This window comes from Megascapheus bottae, chromosome 4 (assembly GCF_031878675.1).
Source record: "Megascapheus bottae isolate mThoBot1 chromosome 4, mThoBot2.hap1, whole genome shotgun sequence".
In the NCBI taxonomy this organism is placed as follows: Eukaryota; Metazoa; Chordata; class Mammalia; order Rodentia; family Geomyidae; genus Megascapheus; species Megascapheus bottae.
Genome location: NC_143512.1, coordinates 65,355,031 through 65,368,577, shown reverse-complemented (window position 1 = coordinate 65,368,577; position 13,547 = coordinate 65,355,031). Strand labels below are relative to the sequence as shown.

General features: G+C 36.2%; 1 protein-coding gene across 1 annotated transcript in view; it reads left to right on the top strand.

Annotated features, from left to right (window-relative positions):
* The window catches only part of Spef2 (sperm flagellar and cilia associated 2), a 148,734-nt gene that overhangs the window by 93,158 nt on the left and 42,029 nt on the right, over window positions 1-13,547 (top strand). The window contains exons 24-25 of the mRNA XM_090332052.1: window positions 2,840-2,991; window positions 6,695-6,875. Of these exons, the coding sequence (XP_090188178.1) occupies window positions 2,840-2,991; window positions 6,695-6,875 (333 nt within the window). The remainder of the gene's footprint in view (window positions 1-2,839; window positions 2,992-6,694; window positions 6,876-13,547) is intronic.

Genomic DNA, 13,547 nt, shown 5'->3' with positions numbered 1-13,547 from the left:
AAACCCATGAGACTCTGATCTCTAATTAATCACTAGAAAACCAGAAGTGGCGCTGTGGCTCCAAGGGTAGGGCCATAGCCTTTTGCTGAAGAGTTCAGGGACAGCGCTCATGTCCAGAGTCCAAGCCCCCACAAACCACAAGAAGAATGTTGTTAAATGATTCTGGTAAGGGCTAAAGAACTCTTATCATTTCCTCTCTATGAGAAATGACATATTGACATATTCTAACATGAAGATGCTCAACATTTCTGAACTATTTGACCTTGAAAATATTTTCACTTCTCCCCTCCTCAACAAAGTACACATTAACAACTTCTAAGAAGTTATGTCTTTTTTACACAGAACAGTTTTTAATTTATGTTTGTTTATTTACTTGTATTATAAAGGTAATGTATAGAGGGGTTCCATTACATAAAGAAGGAGATAAGTACAATCCTTGTCACATAGTTACACCCTCCCTCGTTTACTCCCACTTTTCCCCACCCCTGATTCTCCTGCCCCTAAGTTGTAAACTTAGTTTCCAACATATTATCTCACGAGTATTACTATTGTATTGGTTTACCCTTTGTCCTTTCTCTTATCATTTCTGTGATTTCCTTTCCCATCCCCAAATCAGATAAACTTACAGATAATATAAAGGGTACTGAAATTTTAAAAAAATACAGTGACAAGAGGTAAGCAAGAGGGAGGGGAACAAAAGAAAAGAGATAATGGCATATGGTACACTAAGGAAAAAAGCCGTTTTTTCCCCATATCTTGTCATTCATTTCAATTAGCATCATTTTCTCAGGTCATATGTACATAACTATTGAGCATAACTGTGATCCTCTGGTAAAACTACCCTAGCCACATACTAATTACTACAAATGAGGGAAAACAGGCAGCCTACGTAAAACTTTTTCTAAAGCGTTATGCCACAGTAGCATTTTCAGCATGTTTTTGAGAATTTTTTCAGTGCTAAAATTCTGTTTTGCTTGAGAAAACCATGAGCATTATTCACTTGTTATAAATGTGGGAACATTTTTTCTTTACTATTTTTTATTAAATTCAAATGATTTTTGCAGGGAGTTTCAACTAACAACCCATTTATGTGTACAACTTCATCAATCGCCCATCACTCTCCCCTCACGGAGCTCTCCCCTCCCCCAAAGATCTCATCAAGTTTCCTAGCTCTGTTTACACATATGCATTGAGTAATACAACACTACTCACAAATTCTATTCATCTTACCCCAATCTCCAGCCAAGGCATGCTTCAGCTTCTTAATATTCATTTTATTAAATATCTGTTCATTGTTCAAAGGGATTACAGCATCCATTAGTATTCTTTCTATATGGAAATTCTAGTTGTGGTATGGTATCCTATTCAATTTTTATTAAATCACACTTTACCCAATGAAAATAAATAAGTTGATTTCTCATATAAAACAATCATTATAATCAGGCAATCCTAAGGCATAGGTATCCTACATGTAAATTATACAAAAATAGGCTTTTATCTAAACCTAATTATTATTGAGTTCAGTTCCAGAATTGAGATGTTATTAACCAATTAGTGTAATGTTATGGATTAAGGATTATTTTTTATAACTCCACAGGCTTTTCTTCAATTCTCCAAAGTCACTTACCAATACCCAGTATGTACCAATAGAGTTTACATTTGCAGCCTATTCTTACAATGAATATAAGTGTGGTATTGTGCAAGTTCATTTTCTTCCCATGGTTTTATATACCTAAGCATAACAGGTATAACTGCATTTACAGGATTTACATTTACATCATTGTTACTGTATTGATTTTCACTGCATGTATCTAAGACACAAGTACCATCAATAAATGACTTTTTGGGTGGTAGGGGAGGATCATGGGGCTTAAAGAGGGCCTGAGCCCTCTCTCTCCCTTAGCTCTTCAGCTCAAGGCTACCACCTTATCCTTGAGCCAAACCCCACTTCCCATTTTCTAGAGGTTAATTGGAGATAAGAGTCTCAGGTCCTTTTGTGCCCAGGCTGGCTTTGAACCTTGATCCTCAGATTTCACCCTCTTGAGTAACTAGGATTACAGGCCTGAGCCATCTCGCCCAGCTAATAAATGACTTTTGTTGATAAGGGTAACTGGTGTTAGTTTTGCCACCAGCTCATCTGTGCTGCTTCATTTCCCTCACACTCCCTCCTGGCCAGCCCAGCATAAAACATAGGATGTTAGCACAGTAGATATTACCTCCCTACTGTATGCATTTAGCAAGAGAGAAACTGCAAAGAGAACCATGTATTATCACCTTATGTTCCTATTTGTTAGGCATCCACATTATCTTATACTATCTTACAGCAGGAGAGTATGGTCTTGCTTTAGTTTTGTTTCTGTTTTTATATTTCTGCATAAGTTATTGTGGATATCCCTCAAATCAAGTAATGTATTGGCTATGATGAAGATACTTTATTGTTTGATAATATGGATTGTTTGACTCTTGGCAGCAATAAGAATTCCTAGTATGCACATTTCAACCATAGTAACTACTATAACCTTTCGTTACAGTATCAAGAGGTATAGAAATGTCATCTTCCTTGATGTAATCAAGTCAAAATGTATGAAAGTGAAAATGTTTTAAATATATATATATAGATATATATATTTATTTTTTGAACTTCAAATGTTTGTATGGGGAGAATAAAACTTAGCTTGCGTTGATGTGTCCATTGCTTCTTGATCAGATTCTCCATTTCCCCATTTACAGTTGTACAATTTCAACCTAAATGTTTTTTTAAGTAGTACTTATGTAGAGCCTCATATGGGAAATATATCTGTTCTTTCTTGAGCATTGACAGTCATGATTTCTGTTAAAGGCAGAACTGAACCGTTTCCAAGATACCAAGAGACTCCTTCAAGATTACTACAGAGTGATGGAAGGAAAAGTCCCAATAGAAGACAATAGGAGATTTACAAGAATCCCACTGGTTCAACTTGATGGTAAAGACATTTCAGAAAACCAGCTTAGGTAAAGTAGGACATAGTATTATATTATAATTGCTTTTAAACATAAAGCTCTGCGAGTTCAAACTACTATAAATAGAATATCACATTCCTTTTATTACAAACACGAATACCCAAAGTTCTAAAAACTGAACACTTTTCTGACTTCAGTGTGTCATTGACTTAAGACTACTAATATACATTTTTTATCCTGTGAAGAGTGTTATATGTTCCTTTTTTATACACAAATGTAGTGTTATATAGGAGTTTTTCTGTGAGACATTTTAGGGGCATAAGTGGATACATAGCATGCACAAATTCTAAATTCTGAAACATATTCAAAACCTTAGCATCTCTAGTAAGGGATTATGAACCTCTACTGCTGCTTTTTCCTATAAAGTGTGTGTGTGTGTGTGTGTGTGTGTGTGTGTGTGTGTGTGATACACATGGATATGTATGATGTGTACAGACATGTAAGGATGTGGTGCACACAGGTGTATGTGGGTGTGATTATGTAAATAAAATGGAAGGGAAATGGGGCTTCATTAAATTATGAGGGAAATCAGAAATATTCTCAGTCATATGTGATTTTGACTTCATGAGACTGACTGGAAGAACTATTAGTTTCACATTAGATTCCTGCCAGTGAGAAAGTAAACTTGGTGGTCAGGTGGGAGAAAAAATGTTTTTATGCACACATAAAGATCATTATAATATAATATATAGAATTTTAAGGAGAAAAAGGAAACAAGAAATAACTTCACATGATACATTAAGAACAACAATCACAAAGATAAATAATATTGAAATTTTTAAGTCATGGAAGCATGATAAGCATGGTATGGCACCCCAAACACTGAGAAATTGAACAGAGAGAAATGTGTGGTAGAGTGGTTGGTAATTCCTATGATGTAGTTTCCAACCAAAAAAATCTAAGAGTTCTTGTTGACTTTTGTAACAAATCAAAATACATAAAAACAATTCAAAAACAGAATTGAAAACCCTCAGTTAGTAACTATATCAACTGAAAATAGGCGAGTTCAGATGAAAGACTACAAGGCAAAACCATGAAATAAACATAAAGTATGAAAATCATTTCTTATTATGAATATAATATGATTATGTCAATAAAAATGACAAAAAGTGACAGTGTCTGACTTTGTTACCTTGCATATTGTATATGTGCTTATTTGTTTATTTGAAATAGGAAAGGAAAAAGGGAAAAACATGATTGGGAGGGGTGAGGGGAAGGAAATGGGGACAAAAACATGAGAAGGATCATCAGTGTGTGAGAAATAATGCACTACTATCTGGTAAATATAACTGTAACTCCTCTATACAGTCCAATAAAAAATGACCAAAAGTGGATAAGAAGAAACAAAGAAAGAAGTTAGATTTCAAATTAGTGTGCAAACACTGAGTGACGGGTTTAGACTTCAAGGAGTTAAGCTACATATTTCATACTGAAAGTAGTATGCTCTTTCTGTATGTTTGCTCAACCAATATGTGTGGAAAGAGTTACACAAACAAAATGTATAGCAGTGAATATGTTTTCAAGCCAAACACACCTGGTTTCCATTCTGAACCTGTCACTTCCTAGGTATATGTAAGTAGGTTAAGACAATTGCTTCTCAGGTCAAATCACTCCAGGGCTCAGTTTTCCTTGTCCATAAAGCAGGGTTGTTGTGAGGAATACAGAAAATAAAGTCTGCAATGCAGTTAACCATTCTTGAGAATCGAAAGATTTGAAAGCTAGTCCCAATAACTCTCACCAAACCATGAGTGTTCGTGGTATTCCACAGCAGGCAGTTAACTATTCTTGCTTATGCAAGTTTGAAATCGTGCCTATTGCATGTGCATGCTTTTGTTTTACCCTCCCTCACTGCTGGAAAGATTTGAGATCACAAGAACACAAGTGAATTAGGCCATGTCCTAAGTTTCACTTCTCTCTCTCTCCACACTTCTTCCATCAACTGCCCTCTTGGCCCTATCTGGCCCATGGAGGCACAAGAATACACAGGAAGAAAAGACTGAAACCTCATTTTGATACAAACACAAGAGAAATGTTCAGCAAACTGAAGAAAAAGAACTGGAAATGGAGCCAATAGAAGGCCCAGAGTCAGTATGAAGCATCAGAACCAGCAAAAGACCAAGTTCAATGTCTGCGGTGGCAGTGCATTCTGTTCTTAGCACAAAATAGCAAGACAGGCATAATGGGGGAAGCTATTAATGTTGCTTAGTAGAAGAAACCTGCAAAAGAACAACTAGGTCTTATTTTCCACAGACCAACTCTGTACCAATCTCAACCTCAGATCACTCTGTAGCTATCTCCTGGAATATCAGATAACCAGTATATCAACCAATCAAACAATTAGCCACAGAAAGAACCAAGCAAAGCAATGAGCACTTTTACATAACTTTTCCACTATACTCCTTCCAAAAACCTTATATAATAATAATAATAATAATAATAATAGTAATGGAGTAACATTCTATATAACAATAGTAACTACTGATCCATTGATAATAAATAATGTTCACATTTTTCCAAAAGGAACATAAATAAGTAAGTAGCATACCCCAAGTTCACTCCCTCATAGTGGCAGAGCAGACTAGAATTTTTTTCTAATAAATAAGCAGTCCAAATTTTTTTCCAGATGATAGGCCACCACTACTGTGTTGCAAAATAAAATGTTGAAACATATGCATTGGACAGTGTTTTACAACTAGAGATGATTGCATAAGCTTTACATCAACTAATTGAACATACAGATTATAGTTAAACTGGATTGACTATGACTTAGCATTATTTCATAACTTCATTTGTGGAGGGATGAGCAGTGAATTTTCAGACTTTGCCTTTCATAGGTATGGTAGATTGTCAGTAAAGTTTCAGCAAAACTGTTTTTGTAGCTACCCCTTTCCCATTCATTCCCCAAGCTCAGAGCCTTTTATATTTCTCTCACCATAGCACTATCCCAATCACAATAAATATTCTAACTTGTACATCTATGTTTGTTAACCTTTGAAATCCTGGAATCTTCCAAATATAGCATATTGCCAGGGATAGCTCTAAAATTTCTACATGGGAGCTACAATATGGTGCAGAGAAACTGGAGGAAGAGCCTAACTCTGTTCGTAATCTTGCTCAATAACCCAGCTACACCAAATCCTTGTTGCCTCTATTCAGTAATCAGGTTCAGCTCTCACCTATAACCTACATACCATGCCTTGTCTCACATGCCTCCTATATAACTTTCCATTTCGGGACTACAGGTGATGCTATTGATCTTTTTTTTTTTTTGGCCTGTCCTGGGCTTGAGCTCAGGGCCTGAGCACTGTCCTTGGACTTTCTCAAGGCTAGAGCTCTACCTCTTGAGCCGCAGCACCACTTCCAGCTTTTTTCTATATATGTGGTACCAAGGAATCGACCTCAGGTCTTCATGCATGCTAGGCAAGCACTCTACCACTAGGCCAAACTCCTGGCCCTGATACTATTGATCTTAAAGAAACGTCACACAAAGTTCTATTTTGGCTTACTTATTTTTCATGATTGCTTTATTCTTCATTAGAAGTGTTCACTGTGGACAAATTCCAAAATGCCATTTTTAATAATACCTAGTATCTTAACAAAACTAGTATCTATACAACAAAACTCACAGAAATGGTTACAAAAACAGAATTCTAGTAAGTAACATCTTTACATTTCTTTGGATTCTTTTCGGAAGGATTCCTCTCATCCCTCGAATATCCATTTCTCCGGAAATGTCTACACCCAAACCAAAAGTCAAAGCAATACTGAAGAGCAAGATTGATTACTCACTAGAAAACGTGGAAGCAAACTTTGAGGGTGATGAGAAGCTGGTGATGGACACGTGGCAGCAGGCTTCATTAGCAATCTCTCACATGGTAAACAGTGCTCATGTTCACATTTCTGTTTACAGTTTTCTCATCATATCACAAATATGCCATAGGATCTTCTCAAGCACTGTATACCTAGATGCACTTTTGTTTTACTTCTGAAAGAAACAGGAAGTCAAATATTGTTTTAATATTTTAAGTAACAATATTTCCAATCATTCACATCATTTCTTTCATAACTGAGACCATGCATAAAGTGAACCAGTGCTAGATTGTTTCCTGTGCAGTGGCCAAAAGAGCCACAGTCAGGAGAGTGAATAAAGCAAGTCAAGTGGGGGGGAGGGAAGACGGAGGGACTGTGGTCAGAGGGAGGTTGGGACTGTGACCAAGTAAAAAATCACACACTTGTCTACAGAGCCATGTGCTATTCTGTACTGGAAAACTTTACCATTTAGAAATGACCCAACAACAGAGCCAGATTTCTTACTTTTCTAATATATATAGATATCTATATATCTATATATATATTCAGCTATTGGTTAACACAGTTAAAAATAAAATCTGATTTAAAAATACTCATCTGACACAAGTCAAAAAAATCAAAACAAAAACAAAACTCATGGGCCAGGTATTTGTCCTAGGAGTAAAGTGCATACCTACCATGAAAGAAGACCTGTGTTTGATTCCTCAGTACTCATACATTAAAAAAAAAAAAAGCTAGAAGTGATGCCGTGGCTTAAGTGGTAGAGCTCAAGCCTTGAGAAAGTCCCAAGGAGAGTACTCAGACCCTGAGTGCAAGCCCCAGGCTTGGCAAAAAAAATTATTTGCCAGTGGTCTTTTAGACCTTCATCTAAACATTTATCCTTTCCATACAGAGTAATCATTATTATCTTCTATGTATGGGGTGAATATTATTATCATTTGTCTATGGAGAAAGTAGTAATATACTCTTTTCACTGGAGAACTAAGGTTCATACAAGTGGAGAAACTTGCCTAACCTCTCCCAGAAGATAAGGGGCAAATGAAATTTGGATTTAAGACTCTCTGATTGTGAGGTTTATATCTTTTCATCCACATTCTGGATGGTTCCATCATCCAGCTCTCTTAACCTGATTGGATAACATCTGATCTCTTTTTCACGAACATTATTAATTTGAATTTCATGCTTTAGGGCAGTTTTTCCTTTGAAGATCTGTTCCTTCTCCTCTTTATTTAAGTATTTAGAACTGGTTCCTGACCAGGCAATTATCTCTTTCCTAATGCTCAACCTTCTGTAATCATAAACTCTGCCTGTATTTTTTAAATATTCTTTTTTATTATAATTGATTGAAGAGTTATATATATATATATATTTGCCAGATAGAAGGTGCATTACTTCACAAACATTGATACCCCTTCTCATGTTTTTGTCCCCATTTCAGTCCCCCAACCTCCTCCCCTCATCTTGCTTTTCCCCCTTCCCTATCCTATTGCAAATAAACAAATAAACATATATAATATACAAGATTACAAGGTAAGATACTGTAACAATATGAGATAACCAAGGGACAACAAAAGAGATAAGAAATAGCATAGTACATTAAGAACAACAATCACGTATTATATGGCTCTTGTTTCCATATCCTGGAGGTCCTTTCATTTAGTTTCATCCTATGTGGCCTTATGTATCTAGGTTTTTCCCTATTGTAAACCTCTGCTAGGAGAGTCCAAGGTTTATACTAATTATGACAAATGAGGGAAGCCATTGAGCCTATGTTCCTTTGAGTCTGGCTTACTTCACTTAATATAATTTTTTCCAAGTCTTTCCATTTCCTTACAAATGGGACGATGTCGTTCTTTCAGATGGCAGCATAGTCCACCTGTATGTGTAGCAGTTATTTTCTCTCTTACACACTTGGCTGTTAGTATTTTTCTAGTTGTTTCCAAGAATATCAAGCACATTTAGTGTAATACAGTCTTGAAGTGCTGTTGCTATTGTATGTACAATACTGACATTAGTAGCAATGGTTGATGATGGTATTGACAGTGGTAACAACCACAATGACCCTAAGACTTACGAAGCACTAGAGAATAGAAAACCAGATGAAGGAGCTCTAGAAAACGGTGTGGATATTTGTCACTAGCACTACACAAACATAATTTACCAGTCCTCTACAGCCCATTAAAAATCACCTGGAGAAATTGCATAATTTTAAAACTATTATAAATATTCATGTATTTAAATATCAGTATAATTTGCATCATTTAATTGTTGCATATTTCGAGTGGATCGTAGAGCCAAAGAACCTGGCTATATCTCTTATCTTTCTCTTAGAATCAAGCTATGATTTTAGGAAAATCTCTGAAATCATGGCCTTAATTTCTTCTGTGCAACATGAGCGATAGTCTTGAAAGACTAAAAGATCCAACAAAATAATCAACATGAAAACATCTTAGAAATTAGAAATATAACTAGATGTTTTTATAACTAGATCTTTTGATAGAAATTTATGTTTAAGTGTACCATTTCTTTTGGAGCTTTTAAAAAAATCCTAGAAAGCATGGGGACCAAAGGAATATTTACTATTAACTATTACTAATAATTACGTTTTAATCCACCTTTCACAAGTTTCCAGTAGACTTTGAAGGCTTGAATGCCATATGCTCAAAAGTAGACTACAAATAAATTATAGTCATGGTTTTAGCACACAGAAGCCTGGATGCTTCAAGCTATCCCTGATAGAAAGCAAATATTTAAGGGAACTTTGAGTTCCAAATGATACAGGATAAATAAATAGATGTGGGCAGAATAGTTCCCTCTGAGATTAGTGCAATTAGAATAAGAGCACTTTGATGGTTTTTCAACACAAAACTCTTAGCAAGAGCTATCCATTTAGTATGCTATGTTAGTTTTTAGCAAGACTTCTTTCTAATTACTAGGTATGCAATGATTTCAAAGAAGTCATATTTAACACCCACAATGCCAGGGCATTATATTTAAAGTTCTCTCCTGCTTAGAAGTTAGATTGCTAAATGTATTGCAAATTGTGTTAACTTTTAATAGAGATCCAGAGGTTTTTAAAGGAAATGGACCCAAAAAAACCTACAGATTATAATCATTATCATCATCATCGTCATCGTCATCATCATCACAAGGTTTTTTACCAAGGAGATAAATCCAATTTTAAAGGAAATTGCTAACTTATCATGTTTTGCAAGAACAGATTAAAAAATGAATTGCTTGCAATTTAGGGGAGAATGTTAACAAGTGTGCTTTCAGTGGATTTACCAAGAATTTGAAAGTACAGTCTATAGTATGAAATCCATCTTTATCAAAAGAACATCTGTAAAAAAAAATGATCAGGAAACAAAAACAAAAATACTGATGTGCTCTCTTAATCTTGCCGTATACACTCAAGGTACAGTTCATATAGAAGAAATTTTTATTCCATGGAATATAATTAATACATTAATTATATATTATTATGTAATTATTATATAATTATTATATAATTATATTAATATAATTAATATTCCATGGAATACAGTTAATGAGCACTTACTTGGCATCTCTTGTAAACAGAGCACAGGGACCCAGCACAGTGGAAAATTGAAAAGACATGGCTGGTCCTTAGCCCATGGACACAAACCCTAACATACAGAATATATATATTACATATTATACACTATATTACATATTAAATACTTGGACAATAGGTTATTGGGCCTGCCAGTCTTCGGTGGTGAACTCTCAAATTCCCTGTGACCCTGTCCCCTAACCTGACCTATGTAGGCCCAAACCTGCTCAGGCACTGGTACGGCCATGACAACATGCCTCCTGTCAGCTTGTGTCCTGTCTCCTGCCTCTCCTCCAGTCAACATGGCATCCCACTTCAGCTCTCCATTGGAGATGCTCTTGTTTTTCTGTTCTTTCTTTCCTCTCCTGCTCTCATGACTCAGTTTTTTTTAATATATTTTTATTGTAATTAATAAAAGGGTTGCATGATATTTGCCAGATGGAAGGTGCATTAATTCACATACATTGATACCCTTTCACATGTCTTGGTACCCATTACCCTCCCCCCCCACTCCCCCTACCAGTCTTGGTTTTCCCCCTTCCCTATCAAATTTCAAATAACCAAATACAAATAAATTCAATATATCAGATAACAAAGTGAGATACTGTAACACTATGAGATAACCAAGGGACAGCAAAGGAGATGAGAGATAATATAGTACATTAAGGGCAACAATCATTCGTTATATGGCTTTTGTTTCAATATCCTGGAGGTCCTTTCAATTAGATTCATACTCTATGGTCTTATGTATCAAGATTTTGCTCTATTGCAGATCTCTGCTAATAGAGCCGAAGGTTTCTACTGATTATGACAAATGAGGGAAACCATTGAGCCTAAGTTCCTTTGAGTCTGGCTTACTTCACTTAATATGATTTTTTCTAAGTCTTTCCATTTCCTAACAAATGGGTCAATGTCGTTTTTTCTGACAGCAGCATAGAATTCCATTGTGTACAAATACCACAACTTGTTGATCCACTCATCAGCTGAGGGACATCTAGGTTGGTTCCATATTTTTGCTGTGGTGAATAATGCTGCAATGAACATTGTTGTGCTAGTGGATTTAGTACGCCCTAGATTCTGGATGGTTGGGTAAATGCCAACTAGTGGAATTGCTGGGTCATAGGGGAGTTCTATGTTTAGCCTTTTGAGGCACTGCCATACTGCTTTCCATAGTGGTTGAATGAGTTTGCACTCCTACCAACAGTGTAGTAGTGATCCCTCCTGGCTACATCCCCTCCAGCATCTGTTATTATTCGTTTTCCTGATCCTGGCCATTCTAACTGGACTGAGGTGGAATCTTAGCGTTGTTTTGATTTGCATTTCTTTTATGACCAGAGATGTGGAGCATTTCTTCATGTGTCTATAGGCCATTTTTATTTCTTCTTCAGAGAAGACTCTCTTTAAGTCTTTGGCCCATCTTTTAATGGGATGGTTGTTACTTTGGAGATTAGTTTTGGAGTGATTCAATTTTTTGAGTTGTTGATATATTTTAGATATGAGGCCTTTGTCCGTTGTATGGTTGGTGAAGATCTTCTCCCACTCTGTAGGCTTCCTAATTAATTTACTAGCTATGTCCTTTGCCATACAAAATCTCTGCAGTTTAATGCAGTCCCACTTATCCAGCCTTTCTCTGATTTGTTGTGATTCTTGGTCCTTTTTAAGAAAGTTTTGACCTGTGCCAAGGAGGCCTAGTGTATCTCCTATTCCTTCTTGTAAAGTTTTCAGTGTGTCAGCTTTTACCTCCAGGTCTTTGATCCATTTGGAGTTAATTCTAGCGCAGGGTGACAAAGAAGGATCCAACCTTAGTTTTCTGCAGGTGCTTAACCAGTTCTGCCAGCACCACTTGTTGAAGAGGCTGTCTTTCTTCCATTCTATTTTTTTGGCTCCCTTGTCAAAGATTAGGTGGCCATAGGTCTGTGGTTTAATATCTTGGTCCTCAGTTCTATTCCATTGGTCTTCAGGCCTGTTCTTGTGCCAGTACCAAGTTGTTTTGATAATTATAGCCCTGTAATAGAGTCTAAAGTTTGGAATTGAAATTCCTCCAGCGCTGTTCTTTCTGCTAAGAAGTGTTTTTGCTATACGGGGTCTTTTATTATTCCATATGAAATTTTGGATTGCCTCTTCTATTTCTTTAAAGAATTCCATTGGGATATTGATGGGTATTGTATTGAATTTGTAGATAGCCCTTGGCAAGATTGTCATTTTCACAATGTTGATTCTTCCAATCCAGGAGCATGGGAGGTTTTTCCATTTCCTTAGTTCTTTTGAAGCAAAATTATTTAAAATCAACCCTTTTGGAAAATTTGAAACCTGTAAGGAATCACTATGGTCATCATGCTATGTGATAAAACACCAGGACTTTTTCCTTCCATCTAACTGAACACAGCACTTCTCATCTCCACATCTCCTCTAGCCAACCCACGCTATCCAACCCACTGCCTCTGGGAATCAACCTCCCATTTTGTGTCTATTAGTTCAGCTTTATTGGATGATTCATGTAAGTGAAATCATGCAATATTTATGCCCAGAATTTTAGACTTAGTCTGGCTCACCTCTGTGGAACGAACATAAGATTTTCTAGAGGGCAGAGTCAATGTTAGAGGAGAGTTGAAGAAATCCTAGAATGGTGTGGCTCTTCTTACCATGGGTTGCATGGGATATAAATATATAAGGACACTTTTGAGATTGAATAGAGGGAAAGAAAGAAGCTGGAAGTCAACTGAATAGAGGAAGCCAGGATTTATGAGATTAACTTTAAGGAACAGATCATCTTTACCGGCACTAAGCCTTCTGTCTAGTCTTAAAATGGAAGCCCAGTACTCAGGTTTTCCTAATTGACCTGGGACATGAAAAATTAATCTCATTTGGTGTACAAAGCACAGACAACACATAAAGATACATATTATAATAGTGAATTTTCATAGAGGAAATTCTATCAGGAGAAAATATAACGAAATCTCCATATGGGTCAAAAAAACCCCACTGTTTTAGGAAATAATAGCGAGTGTTATTAAACTTGTAGTCAGATTTTTTTTGAAAGCAAGTTTGCATATCAGTGGAGTTTTCACAATCTACTAAGGGTAGCAATGAGGACACCTAACAATATTCGTCAGTCAGGATTCTGAGAAATTGAGAGCCTCCATTCAGATACCAACGTGGGGGA